This window comes from Eptatretus burgeri, chromosome 13 (assembly GCF_056783735.1).
Source record: "Eptatretus burgeri isolate ZD-2024b chromosome 13, Ebu_testis_v1, whole genome shotgun sequence".
In the NCBI taxonomy this organism is placed as follows: Eukaryota; Metazoa; Chordata; class Myxini; order Myxiniformes; family Myxinidae; genus Eptatretus; species Eptatretus burgeri.
Window position 1 is genome coordinate 52,643,888 of NC_140973.1, and position 13,322 is coordinate 52,657,209.

General features: G+C 41.5%; 1 protein-coding gene across 2 annotated transcripts in view; it reads left to right on the forward strand.

Moving 5' to 3' along the window:
• Positions 1–13,322, forward strand: part of LOC147014484 (uncharacterized) — a 99,781-nt gene that overhangs the window by 23,668 nt on the left and 62,791 nt on the right. Inside the window, exons 4-5 of one of the 2 annotated variants that reach the window (XM_085852472.1) lie at positions 7,641–7,710; positions 10,105–10,211. In XM_085852472.1, the coding sequence (XP_085708598.1) occupies positions 7,641–7,710; positions 10,105–10,211 (177 nt within the window). Of the gene's footprint in view, positions 1–7,640; positions 7,711–10,078; positions 10,212–13,322 lie in introns of both variants that reach the window. The other variant, XM_085852473.1, reaches the window with a different exon arrangement.

The window sequence follows — 13,322 nt, forward strand, 5'->3', positions numbered from 1 at the left end:
GTGGTTCAGTTATTGGCGTTCACGGTCGATGAGTGACCCACCGTGTCATGGAGTTATCCATGTGCGATGGCCTGCGATTCCGGAGAGTCTGGTGGAAACCGGTGGTAGCTTCCCCCCTCGTGGTCTTCTCGCCCCGACCCCAGGTCCGCAACAATATATGTATTGTTGTGGATTCTCACCACTCCGGCGTGCGGGCGACCGCTTTTAGATAATTGCGGCCACACGCCCACTGACCATGGCAATCCAGTCATAGCTTTTCGGATCAACGCCGAAACCCAGCTACGGGTGTTCTTAATCGTACCATAAATCAGCCAACTCTTCTGTCCACGCATGACAGGGTTGATCGCCGAATTGTCGATTTACCTAATTATTCGCGCAGACAGAAATGCCGGGGATTTACACCTCAACGGGACCCGTACGGACACGAGCCGCTTTAAGCAGCTCGCTCCGTTTGCGATTGCCGAGCGGTTTATTATCGCCAAGCCCCGTCGGACCCGATTATCTTATCGGCTATTAAAAACCAGCTATTATTCTGAACGCAATTATGGCAGTTCAATGGAGGAAGGGACGTTACGAGCAGGTGAATTTCAAACAATGACATTTATTCATACACGTATGCAAGCAATGGGGGTAAGGGACAAGACACGAGCAAGAAGACCTACAGCCGTTCTATTACGTAATGTACAGGCACTTAACAGTTCTACTTATAGGACAAGGTGCCACAGACTTCCATGCAAAAAACCCCAGAAAAGAACAGGGAGAACTGGGCCCATAGGCCTTTAATGTTCCTCGGAGCCGGGATGACCGCAAGGCTCTGAGAGGCCGTGCAGGTTACCTGCCACCCTCGTGGTGACTCGCTGGGCGACCCTCGATGTCTCCGCCCGCACTCGACTGGACTCCACTAGCTCCCGACTCCACTCTCGACTCCAACGGCACCTCCAACGGAGCCTTCAATGTCCAATAAGAGAGACCAAGGAGAGGGACTCTCTCACCCACTCGCCAACCGCCAGCTGCCAACTCCCTCCTCAACTCCCCGACCTCAGCTCGACTGCCTTCTCGACGTTCCAACCCTGCCCTTTTATTGTCCCGGAGCATTCGCCCTCCCTTCTCGGCGCGCTGGGGGACATTCCAGGGGGTTCAGCTTGGCTCTTGTTTTGGTCCGATTACGGACATTCTTTCTTTTCGTCGTTCTGAGGGAAAATTCCAACAGAGCTTGGCTTGGCTCTTTTGGTCCGGGCGGGAGTTGTTGATATGCTGTTGTGGTGGTGGTTGTAGTGTGGTTGGTGCTGTGGTGGGGATGGCGTGGTTGTTGAGATGCTGTTTTGGTTGAAATAAAAGACAGAACAGAATAACTGCTAACTCAAAGATGCACAGCCCGGTACATGAATAATGCCCTTTAGACATTGGTGGGAATCTAATCTGGACACACTTATCGACATAACTGATCTTCGGGGAACCTGAATGGTGATCTGTGAATTTCCACAACCATAACAATATATATATATATATATATATATGTATATATATATATATATATATATATATATATATATATATATATATATATATATATATATTGTATGTATGTATGTATATATTGTATGTATGTTTGTATGTATTTATGTATATGTATATATATATATATATGTATATGTATGTATATATATATATTTTGTATATATATATATATATATATATATATATATATGTATATATATATATATATATATATATATATATATATATATATATGTGTGTGTATATATATATATATATATATATATATATATATATATATATATATATATATATATATATATATATATTTTGTGTATATATAATATATTGTGTGTGTATATATGTATATATATATATATATATATATATATATATATATATATATATATTGTGTGTGTATGTATATGTATATGTATATATATGTATATGTATATATATATATATATATATATATATATATATATATATATATATATATATATATATATATATATATATATATATATATATATATATATATATATATATATACAGGGGGCTGCAAAAGTAGGTATACAGAAATGAAAAACAAAACGTGCGCACAAAAAGTATTTTATTGATTTATACAAGCGTATCAATAATGAACATATTAATCTAGTATTAAATGAATCCTAGCACCACTATTATAATACTGGTAATACTGGTATAATCCTTATAGGCCAGCGGTAAACCTCGATAAAGGGCTATATTTTAGGAGTTTAATCAACCGGCTTGACACAAAGCTACAACAGGTCTCATATGAAAGATGGTGATCTCAGTCACACATTTAGCCCTGTTGTCCTCATATTTTGCTTTTCGGTCCATGAAATATTCACATTTGAAGGATACACCCGTCTGAATATTTGGACCATTTCAGAAAATCACAATTTCCCATAAACTACAAGACAAAGATCCCTCTTCCTACACGTTTGGTATTGAAATGTGTCGATTGGACAGGAGAATAATGTAGTATCACAACCACATCATTGTATGTAAATTTATATGCCTTTATTGACAAAATACGATAATTTTCTAAATTTTTAGGACCGCCATACGGAAAATATCAGAGAAGGCGATTTTTTTAAAACCGATGTTGACATTGCTATGTTCAGTAGTCATCCATTACAATATTAAAGAAGATATGATAAAACGTGATTGCATAATTATCATGCACCGAGGTTGTCCTGCATGGTTGTGCAAAAATGGACACTACTGAAAGGCTATAGCTAAGCAATTGGTAAAACCTATGGAGCGATATGGGCGTTGACTCGACTGTCATTCGGGATGCTAAGAGCAGCGGTGGCATTGTTGGCCTAATGAGAAAGGAGTCTGCACTACTTCGGTGGACAATCACACGACAAAGCTTGGGAGAATATGCATCTGCCATATGATCCAGAAGTGGGACCATCCACAAGGACGACATGGGTCATGAACAAATGCGCCCTGCAGCTCTGAACCATGATGAACAGCATGTACAGCGATTGATTTGTCATGTCAAAGACAATATGACACATCTGTTCCGGACCACTGATCATCCAGATGAACATCTTGTGAATATATCAAGTGGTATCATCGCTTCCAAGGATATTCGGAAGTCCTTGTCTGTCCACGACCTGGGAAAAAGACAGATGGAAGAGTACATCACAGAATCTGTTTGCACTGGGGGGCAGAGAAGTATGTACCAGCCAATCCCAAAATCCAAACTCAAAACGTTTTCGATTTCCAAAAGGAAAACAAAAATCCTGATTTTGGGTCAGAAAGCATTGGTTGCAATCAACCTGGAAATGGTTTTCCGCCGTGCTTTGCTATTGACTCAAATCCGCCCTGACCTGAACATGAAGCACGTCCTGAGCTAGCCCATTACGTCTGTTCCGACATCTATCTTTCATGAAGATGGAGCTCCACCGAAGAACACCAAAGCAGAACTCGGGCATATTCTCGAGGGCCTAGTCGATGAAGAGCACGAAAACACTGCCAGTGATAACCAAAATCGCAGCGTGTACATCAGGGATGCTATGGCTGAACTCCATATCCTGGGTGGAAATGGCGGTACGTTTGGTAACTTGGCGCAGTGTTACCTAAACCAGTTGCTTCATTGCATCAAAACACACCACACCCTCATCGACATCTTCGACCAATATGATGATGTCAATTCTGTGAAGACAGATGAAAGAACGAGACTCGTTGATGGTGGATCCTGAAGCTACCAAGTCATTGCTGCACGCCCAGTATCACAATGGACGAAATTCATGGCTCCATCATCAAACAATTCCACCTTGACACATTTCATCTGTAGTCATGTCACGCAACATGCACCAGCAGCAAAAGAACTTTCAGATCACATAGAAAAGCGGATCTATTTGGCTGGTGGCTTATCTGATGGTTCGCTTACAGCATGCCTTTCATCTGCAGGAATGTGTCATGACAGTCAACTCGCATCAATGCAGGAAGAGGCAGATTCTCGGATATTTCTTCATGTGAAGCATGCCGATGATTAGTTCAGACGCAACAATGTGCGTGGGTCCATTACAATCAAATCAGCAGACACTGATGTGCTTGTCTTAGCAGTCCACTACTTTCCACAGTTGCGGGACACTGCCGAAATATGGATAGAGAAAAGAACATCAGCAGAATGCAAGCTTATCCCGGTCCATCAGATATGTTACAGCTTGCTTCCAGAAATGGGTACCTGGCTTCCTGCGTTTCATGCCTTGACTGGATGTGACTCTGTATCAGCATTCTTCGGCTATGGTAAAAAGAAAGCATGGAAAGCTATGAAGACACTGCATCTTCAGAATAATGGTCCACACCTCGAAGTCCTCACCACTGACAATATCCAGGAGGCAGTGGCTGCTTCAAGACATTTAGTCAGTGCCATGTATGATTCTCAAGGGAAATATATGGATGAACACACAAATTTGAATGATCTTCAGGAGAAACTCGCAGCGACCAAAGATGTCCCAGTGCATAAGTTGCCTCCGTCCGAACGAGCTTTTCTCGAACATGTGAAGAGATCCATTCACCAAACCCGAGTATGGATGAATGCCCACCTGGCAAATCCAGAAATTCCCACAACAGAGGGTCATGGATAGTACAGAGGAGAAGGTGTGCTGCATCCCACATTGTTTGATGGACCCACATCAGCGGAGATGTTAGATGGTCTTGTGTGTTCATGCCGTGGTAGTGAACCATGTACCAACAGCTGCAGCTGCTCACAAGACAATTTGCCTTGCACTAACGAGTGCATGTGTGCCACCGGTGACAGGCAGTGTGGCAACGAACTGTCACATGGTGACCAAAATGACACGGACAGTGATGGTTGAACATATCGATGAGACTCGCTCAAAATATATATTTAAGTTCATTTCTTGTAGAACAATGTGTATTGGTGTAACATATAGTTATCACATCACTTGTGCAAACTTCAGTCACTATATCGTATAATTTGCTAGTAGCAAATTGTTTCAAAATATTCTCATTATATTGATATGGTAAACTGAACACATAAAATAAAGAGAAAATATGACAATTGGCAGATGTTTGTTTCTGTAGTTGATTTTCGAAGTTAGCGGTCCGGAAATTACGTCTTTTTCTATTAAAAGCACTCAAATGTGCATATATTTTATCTCAAAGTATTCCATAAAGTAACTAGTAGTATTCCCCTGTTCATTCTGCACATTTCAATACCAATCATGTAAAAATAGGGCGCATTGCTTTGTAGTTATGGCTAATTCACTGATTTTCGGAAATGGTCAAAATTTTCTAATGAGGGTATCCTTCAGGTGTGAATATTTCATGGGCCGCACACCAAAAAAAATGAGGACAACAGGGCAAAATAAGTTACTGAGATCCCCAACTTTCATATGAGACCTCTTGTAGCTTTGTGTCAAGCCGATTTATTAAGTACCAAAAAATCAGACCTATACCGCTCGCCTATTACTGTATTCATACTTTTGCAGCCCCATATATATATATATATATATATATATATATATATATATATGTAAAAAAATTTTTGAATAAGGCTCACTTGGCTGTGCCTGGATGGGTTTGAGAGTTGAGGAGTAGCAGCTGAAATGCAAATCCTATCCAGGTTCCTCCTGATGACTTCATCTTTGCTTTTTTTTCTTTTTTGGGTGCCTTCTGTTTTCTCCAATGCACGACTGCACCTATTTGGTCTCCCATTTGATTTTAATGGAATTTACTCTAATTGGTTCACGGGCACCAGCAGTGACCACTATTTTCATTTTGTCTGTCTATCTGTCTGTCTGTCTGTTTGTGACTCTCCAGAGTATAGCTCTGTGACGTTTGATGCGATCTTCATGAAACTTGGACACAAGCTAGATATCATGGTCTAGTTGTGTCTTTTTGTATGAGGGGCGTCCCATGCCTCATGTGGGTGGAGCTATGCCCACTCGAACTTTTTATTTATTTTTTTTTCTCTTTTTTTTTTCTCGCAATTTCATTTCGTAGAAGCTGTACGTAATGTCCATAAGTACAATATATAAAAAATCCGATTTGATTTGGTCAATTTTGACGGAAGAGATAGTTTTTTTTTTTTTTTACAGTAGGGCTTCCTCAATAATGCCCACGAACCATCGTCACCTCCCGGCTTGTACCATTCTAAATTCAATTGAATAATATAAAGCATCATTGCTCAGGGTCAGGTGTCCAATCAAAGTGGGACGTCTTGGTACCCGGTCAGCAGTTATAAAGTGGCAGTTCTAATTATGTCACTTATTAATTACGTAACACACCAGTACACAAACACCACACAAAACAAGTCCTGGTGAGGGTCTGCAATCTCTGATTGCTCTTTTTCTTGTTTGAATTGTTTTTACCTTCACCGATTTGTACCTCTGCCACCGAATTCGAATGGGAATTTTTTTTTGTCAACCCTGTCTATTTGTCTGTCTTTGACTTTAGATTTGACACTAAATCCACTTGTCTTTAATCTATAGTGGAACTCTAAAAATGTGTTTCTTTGCCATTGTGGAAGTGATGTCTTCCTTGACTTGTTGGACTTCATCACCATTTTGGACTTCTGCTGAGGACGTCACTTCCAAGCTCATCGACCTATTTCGTAGATTTTATCAAATGCAATCTTGGAACCCTCAACTTTTCGCAGCTTTGAAAAGCTTTGGCTGTTCTCTTGAGAGCACCTCCCGAGTGTGGGCCTTGATGCCTGCTTTGTACTTTGCACTCCTTGGCTCAGCAAAAGAAACGATGAGCTCTGGGAATTATTGGCAGTATTGCAAAGTACCTACCCGATGGACTATCTTGTTCCAATCGTGCAACACTTACTTCTGACACATCCCTTTATTTGGGCAGTGTATAGGCAACAGTTTGCTGCCTTGATTACTCTCACAAATAAAAATAACCTGGGTTATTTACATGAAGCAAAAACATGCCGACTGCTTATGTTCAAATATAATACACTGTGGTTATATAACTTGGATAATTCCCCATTCCACTCTCCCATAGGTTGACACCAGATGCATGAAGCCTGAATCCTATATTTACTGTCACCTTCACAAGGCCGATGATGCCTTTCGGCTTCAACCTTTCAATATTTGATGATCCTTTTAACAGTCACTTCGGTTGTTTTGCACTGGACGGAAAACTTGCAGGGAGAGCATAGCGATTGTGAATGTGACACTTCCGAAGAAGTCTTCGGCTATTCCAAAATGGTGGACGTATGATTTTTATATTTTTTTCATGTTACTGTTTTGGGTGGCATCATGGCCAGGTGTCCAACCATTGTGTATCGAGCGGACATTCATACATACAAGCACTTGTTCCATTTTATATATGGATTTCCCATCAGGAGGCAGAGGCAAAAGTCCCGGTCTTTTCCCCCAAGTACATAGTTGATTGGTTTCCAATATCATGTTTTGCACGACCTGCCTTTTCAATGGTTCCGAACCAATTCTAGGTTACAGATGTTCATCCATGATTCATCTCGATGCCAACCACCACACGTCGCATAATGATGCAATTAACGTGGCCTTTTAGTATGTTTTATTCTGAGCAATTGGTTACTCTTCTCTGTGTTGAATTTCCATCCACATGATGATGCCAAACCTGTTTTTGTTTTCTTTCAGGTTAATCAACCGCATTCAACCTGGATTGGTGACGAAGGTCAACCTTCTCCCTACGCCCATTGCTGGCTTGGTGAGCCCCCTATGCTCTACCTAATCCCATGAACCTGATTGCCCTTTCATTCCACAGTGTTATTTTTGGATTGTGTGGTTTTAAAATGTAATTTTTTATTTTGAGGGTAGCTCTGATGATTGGGGAATATGGGCTACCTGTTGATGCAAAATGTTGAAGCTGCCAGAAGTTATGCTGCCATTCCACTCCTCCCAGAAGGATATTGCTTCAATGGTCTTATGTAGAGCTAAAATGAGATCACCCAAAGCATAGTGATTAAACTTTCCCCTATAGTGTAGGGGAAGGTTTGTTTGTACAATTAGTGCCCCCAATTTCAATGGTACCCCAGAGTTTATTAAACCCCTAGGAGTACTAAATGACCATGTAGGGTTTGTTGTTTTTTTTTCGTCTAAATGCACTCTAATTTCATTTTTTTGTCATTCAATTTCTGAGCTGTAACTCCGAGCTGGCTGGGACTTTCTGAATCAAATTTTCCATCAATAATGTCAATAGAAAGTATACGGGGTTGACTTAATTTTCTTTGACCTTGACCAAATTTTAAGGTCATGACCCAAATGGACATTTTAACATTTTTCACCAAAACTGCTCAGGTTTGGCTAAACAGAACAAAATTGCTTTCTTTAGATAACCTTGAGCAAGGCACACTTATGCTTATTTTACATCATACCTCTCAGAGTTTAAAGGTTAAGGTCAAATGGTGGTCTGAAAAAAAAAAATTATATATATTTTTGCCAAAAAATTTTTTTTTTTTTTTTTGCCAATGCGGATTCTCAAAGACCGCTTGGCTTTCCAAGATGCTCTTGCATCATAATAGTGTACCTGCACTGAATTTGTACACCTGACATTTGATTGGTGTCTTTGACCTACTTTTTTGGATTGTGATCTAATAAATAAAAAACTCTTTTTGATCATAACTTGAATAATTTTCCTTCAATTTTCCTAATGTTGAGTTTTATGGATATATTGTAGATGGACACATTTTCTTGATTTACACACTATCCCGAAATGTTGAAGGTCACATGGCAGTCCAAAAAAAACAACAAATGGCCATCATTGGATCTAGGTCCAAGGGCAAGTTTATAGGTCCTATAAACCATTAATCCTCCAGCCCGAAGTGCAATGGAAAGGCATTCTTTGTGGTGGTGGTGCTGACAACATTGTTTTGGCTTATCTGTCCTATGTGTAAGTACCGATTTTTCTCCTGAAAGAATTAGAGGATTTGTAAGATAACCCTAAACATAAAACCCCAATTTTCATTGAAGAGGGAAAGGTAATACACCATGGGTTGCGACCAATGATCTAGCTACGCTATGGCAAATGGCTGCTCGTTGGAGAGGTAAGATGATGGTCGACCAACATGATTTGAGCCCTGTGTATGTGCTGTTCCTGTTTTTGGATTTGTTTTATTTTTCTCATCGGTGAGTTGCTGCCAAGATGCAACTAGGGCTGCAGACAACAGTTAAACATAACTCTTGATGACTAATATGAGAACGAATGGCAAGAGTGTTAATCAGACTCCATCGTCAACCAAATAACATGCATTTATGAGTGGAGTTATTTGGGCTTTGTATCCCCACCTGCCTCAGCTCCCTTTATTTTAGGCCTTTCTCGACATGGTAGATCTTTATTTATTTATTAGTTTAATTTTTTTTCCCCTTCAACAATAATTGCTCTGCACCGCCTTGCTTGGGTGTCTGTGGCATGGTGAAGCAGGGTGGGGTGAAGTTCCAGCATTTGGCGGTCCCACTTTTTCAATGGGTTCACTCACTGATCCGTGATTTAAAGAGGTAAAAGCGATTGGATAGATGGACATCCGCCTCTTGTATTCATTCGCAATTTAACTTATTTTTGCTGAATCGATAATTTCACGTTGGACTCGTTTGTTTTGTTGTATTGTGTTAATGTCAGTTGTTTGATTTAAATCTTGTGGTGTCCTCTAAGTGCACATATTGTGACTTTCACTCCTTCAATATACACTTTCTCACTCTCCTCCCCCCCCTTCATATTTCATACCTCCACTGATATTTCCCATCCATATCACCTTGAGCTCCAATAATGAATACATACAGGTTCAGTGAAGAAGGAAAAAAATGCATTTTGTACTTTGTAAAAGATAAAATGTTCACATGTACATCTTATTTGGTTTAGTTGCTACCTACCCCCATCCCCCAATCACCGCTTTTGTGCTACATGGGAGCCCCGCCCATCCCTTTGTCATTCATTTAACTCCACCCACCTGCACACCGGGTCACTACTTTACGTCACAGGTGGGTGCAGCCAGAATAAAAGGTGTTTATGCTTCAAACTGTCACCCTCGCATCACAGCGTGCACCTGTTCTCTTGTTCCCGCCGTAACCTGCTCGCTCAGCTTACCTGTACCGTCTGCCCGAGCAGGACAACTTGAGCGTATTCCTTCGAGCGTGTGAGCAGTTTGGACTTCATCCTGCTCAGCTTTTCCATCCTGGGGACCTCCAGGACCTTTCCAGCCGTGTCACCATCAAGTGAGTGTCTCCTGGTTTTGGCACTTCATCACACTACCTGCTACTGTTCATGTAATTTTTGAAGGGCAGCTGCTGTGTGTCATGTGAAACTCTCCTGGGAATCTTTGCAAGTCCTTGTGTGACTGGACTGGCGTTGTAATGTGACGCAAGTGTGGTTTGTTTGTTTTTTTGAGGGAAGGAGGGAAGGAGGGAGTGAGGTGAGAGGGTTGTCACTGTGTGCGTGCGTGCGCTATATACTGTACTTGCTGTCTTTGGTTTATTCTTTCATCCACTGTTTCAGTTTTGTTCTTCAAAAGGAAAGTTTTTGATGACAGTTCATGGGAGGAAGTTCTAATTAAAATAGTGACAGCTTCGCAGTGTGTGTTGGGTGAGACAGGTGCATACCACAATGACATGTGCTTATGGACCTGGGTGTGGTGGATGTGCATTCCTATTAATAAAATTTTATTAATACCAATGTTGAAAAGCAGATTATTGTACTCATCACATATGCTCTGGGTTCTGTGTCGTAATACTCCACAAGAGACCTCTGGGTCTCTCATACCTGGGGTTTCAAACACCTTGAACTACATTGGTGTTCCTAAGAATCGACCAATAGCAAGTGATGGATTGTTTACAGTTTCCCTATCAGTAGGACTTTGAACCAGGTGATAATTTGCAGTTTCACGACGACTTGAATCGTAAAGTAATAATATTGTAGTTCTAGTGACGTTTGGTTCTGTTTGTGATGACCTTTGAGATGTTACTTGTAGTTACCAATTTTGTTCTTTGTGGACTTTGATTCTGAGTAGAACCTAGGAAAATATCTGCCCCTCCCCCCCCCCAAACCAAATGTTGTTCCTGTATTTTAACCCCACCCATATTTTCTAGTGTCACCAAATGACTCAGAAACCTGATCAACTGGTGCATTCCTCTGGCTGTAAGACCCGAGGGTTTTCATTGGTCTTTGCGTCAGACAGCTTGGGCTCAGCTTCAGGCGTGGTCAAGTTTGTGACCTATTTTGTCTTTCAACTTGCTGCTAAGCCCAGGGTTGGGGGAGGGGTGGTGTGGCGTGAGGTTTTGAGGGGTGGTTGGGTGTGGGGGTGGTGGTGAGGTGGTGTGGTGGGGTGGTGTGACGGATTGGTGGATTGGTGGATTGTGACGGATTGGTGTGGGGGTGGTGGTGAGGTGGTGTGGTGAGGTGGTGTGGTGGATTGGTGGATGAATAGCCTTTGCATTTGATGGTAGGCAGAGTTAGACATGATTTATTGTTTCCTTTTTTTTTTTTTTTAATGGTGATTATTCAGTAGAATGGGATTACTATTGCACAACTTATCATTCAAATGCTCATGAATATATTTCAAATGGGACATCTCGTCATTGGCTGTGGTTTCATTTTGAATGGGTGGATCTAAGCGGGCATCACATGGAAAACTATATGAGTGGACCAATCCACACATACGATTATATGGGATTTCAACCTCATGTCATCTCATTATGAGGGCACCAAACAGATCGAAACCAAGTTTAACCTCGACAGGACAATGGAACTAATTTTTCAACTGCAGGAGGATGCATGTGTGCCTTGTTAGACGTAAATGGTTTTGTACGCTGTGCTGATTATGTCGTCGTCGTCGTCGTCACCATCATCCATCATCCATCATCCAGTGTTGTTGCTGCTGAAGCAACTGCCAAACTGCAATCCTGGCCGGCTCGTCACTTTGACTCATTAAGTCAGGTCAGGAATTTGGAATTTGTTCAGGGTGCTGGCGATAACTCACCCACTCTTCGCGAAGGACACCGTGAGATCCTTAATGTCCACCAACTAAAATCGGTGGATGGGATGCCCAGTTTAAAGTTCACCTGACAGGCAACACATACATTGATGAATAAATACCTGTGAAACACTGGAATGACTGTTTCTAGCTGAGCCAAGATTCAAACCGAGGCTAGACAGGTTGGAGGCGAGTATGTGTACCTCAAGACCATCCCAACAGCTGGGTATGCGATGTAGTACTTCATGCTATTATGTTTGTTGTTCTATTTGTACATTAAAGGCCACTCGCTGCACAGCTGGAGATGCTCACACACTTTGCTTCTTTCTTTGCTCTTGCAGACAATGTCATGGAAGTGACAAAATGATTGCACTCATCCCAATAATATGAGATTGTAGGTTTGGTTTGTGTTGTGTGAATGTGTCGGTCCTCACTCAATCGGTTTGGTTTGTTTGTCGGAACTCACTCTCTCGGTTTGGTTTATGTTATGTGTGTCGGTACTCACTCTCAAGGTTTGGTTTATGTTGAGTGTGTCGGTACTCACTCTCAAGGTTTGGTTTATGTTGAGTGTGTCGGTACTCACTCTCGAGGTTTGGTTTATGTTGAGTGTGTCGGTACTCACTCTCGAGGTTTGGTTTATGTTGAGTGTGTCGGAACTCACTCTCGAGGTTTGGTTTATGTCGAGTGTGTCGGTACTCACTCTCAAGGTTTGGTTTATGTCGAGTGTGTCGGTACTCACTCTCGAGGATTGGTTTATGTTGAGTGTGTCGGTACTCACTCTCGAAGTTTGGTTTATGTTGAGTGTGTCGGTACTCACTCTCAAGGTTTGGTTTATGTCGAGTGTGTCGGTACTCACTCTCGAGGATTGGTTTATGTTGAGTGTGTCGGTACTCACTCTCGAAGTTTGGTTTATGTTGAGTGTGTCGGTATTCACTCTCAAGGTTTGGTTTATGTTGAGTGTGTCGGTACTCACTCTCGAGGATTGGTTTATGTTGAGTGTGTCGGTACTCACTCTCGAGGATTGGTTTATGTTGAGTGTGTCGGAACTCACTCTCAAGGTTTGGTTTATGTTGAGTGTGTCGGTACTCACTCTCGAGGATTGGTTTATGTTGAGTGTGTCGGTACTCACTCTCGAAGTTTGGTTTATGTTGAGTGTGTCGGTACTGACTCTCAAGGTTTGGTTTATGTTGAGTGTGTCGGTACTCACTCTCGAGGATTGGTTTATGTTGAGTGTGTCGGTACTCACTCTCGAGGATTGGTTTATGTTGAGTGTGTCGGTACTCACTCTCGAGGATTGGTTTATGTTGAGTGTGTCGGAACTCACTCTCGAGGTTTGGTTTATGTTGAGTGTGTCGGT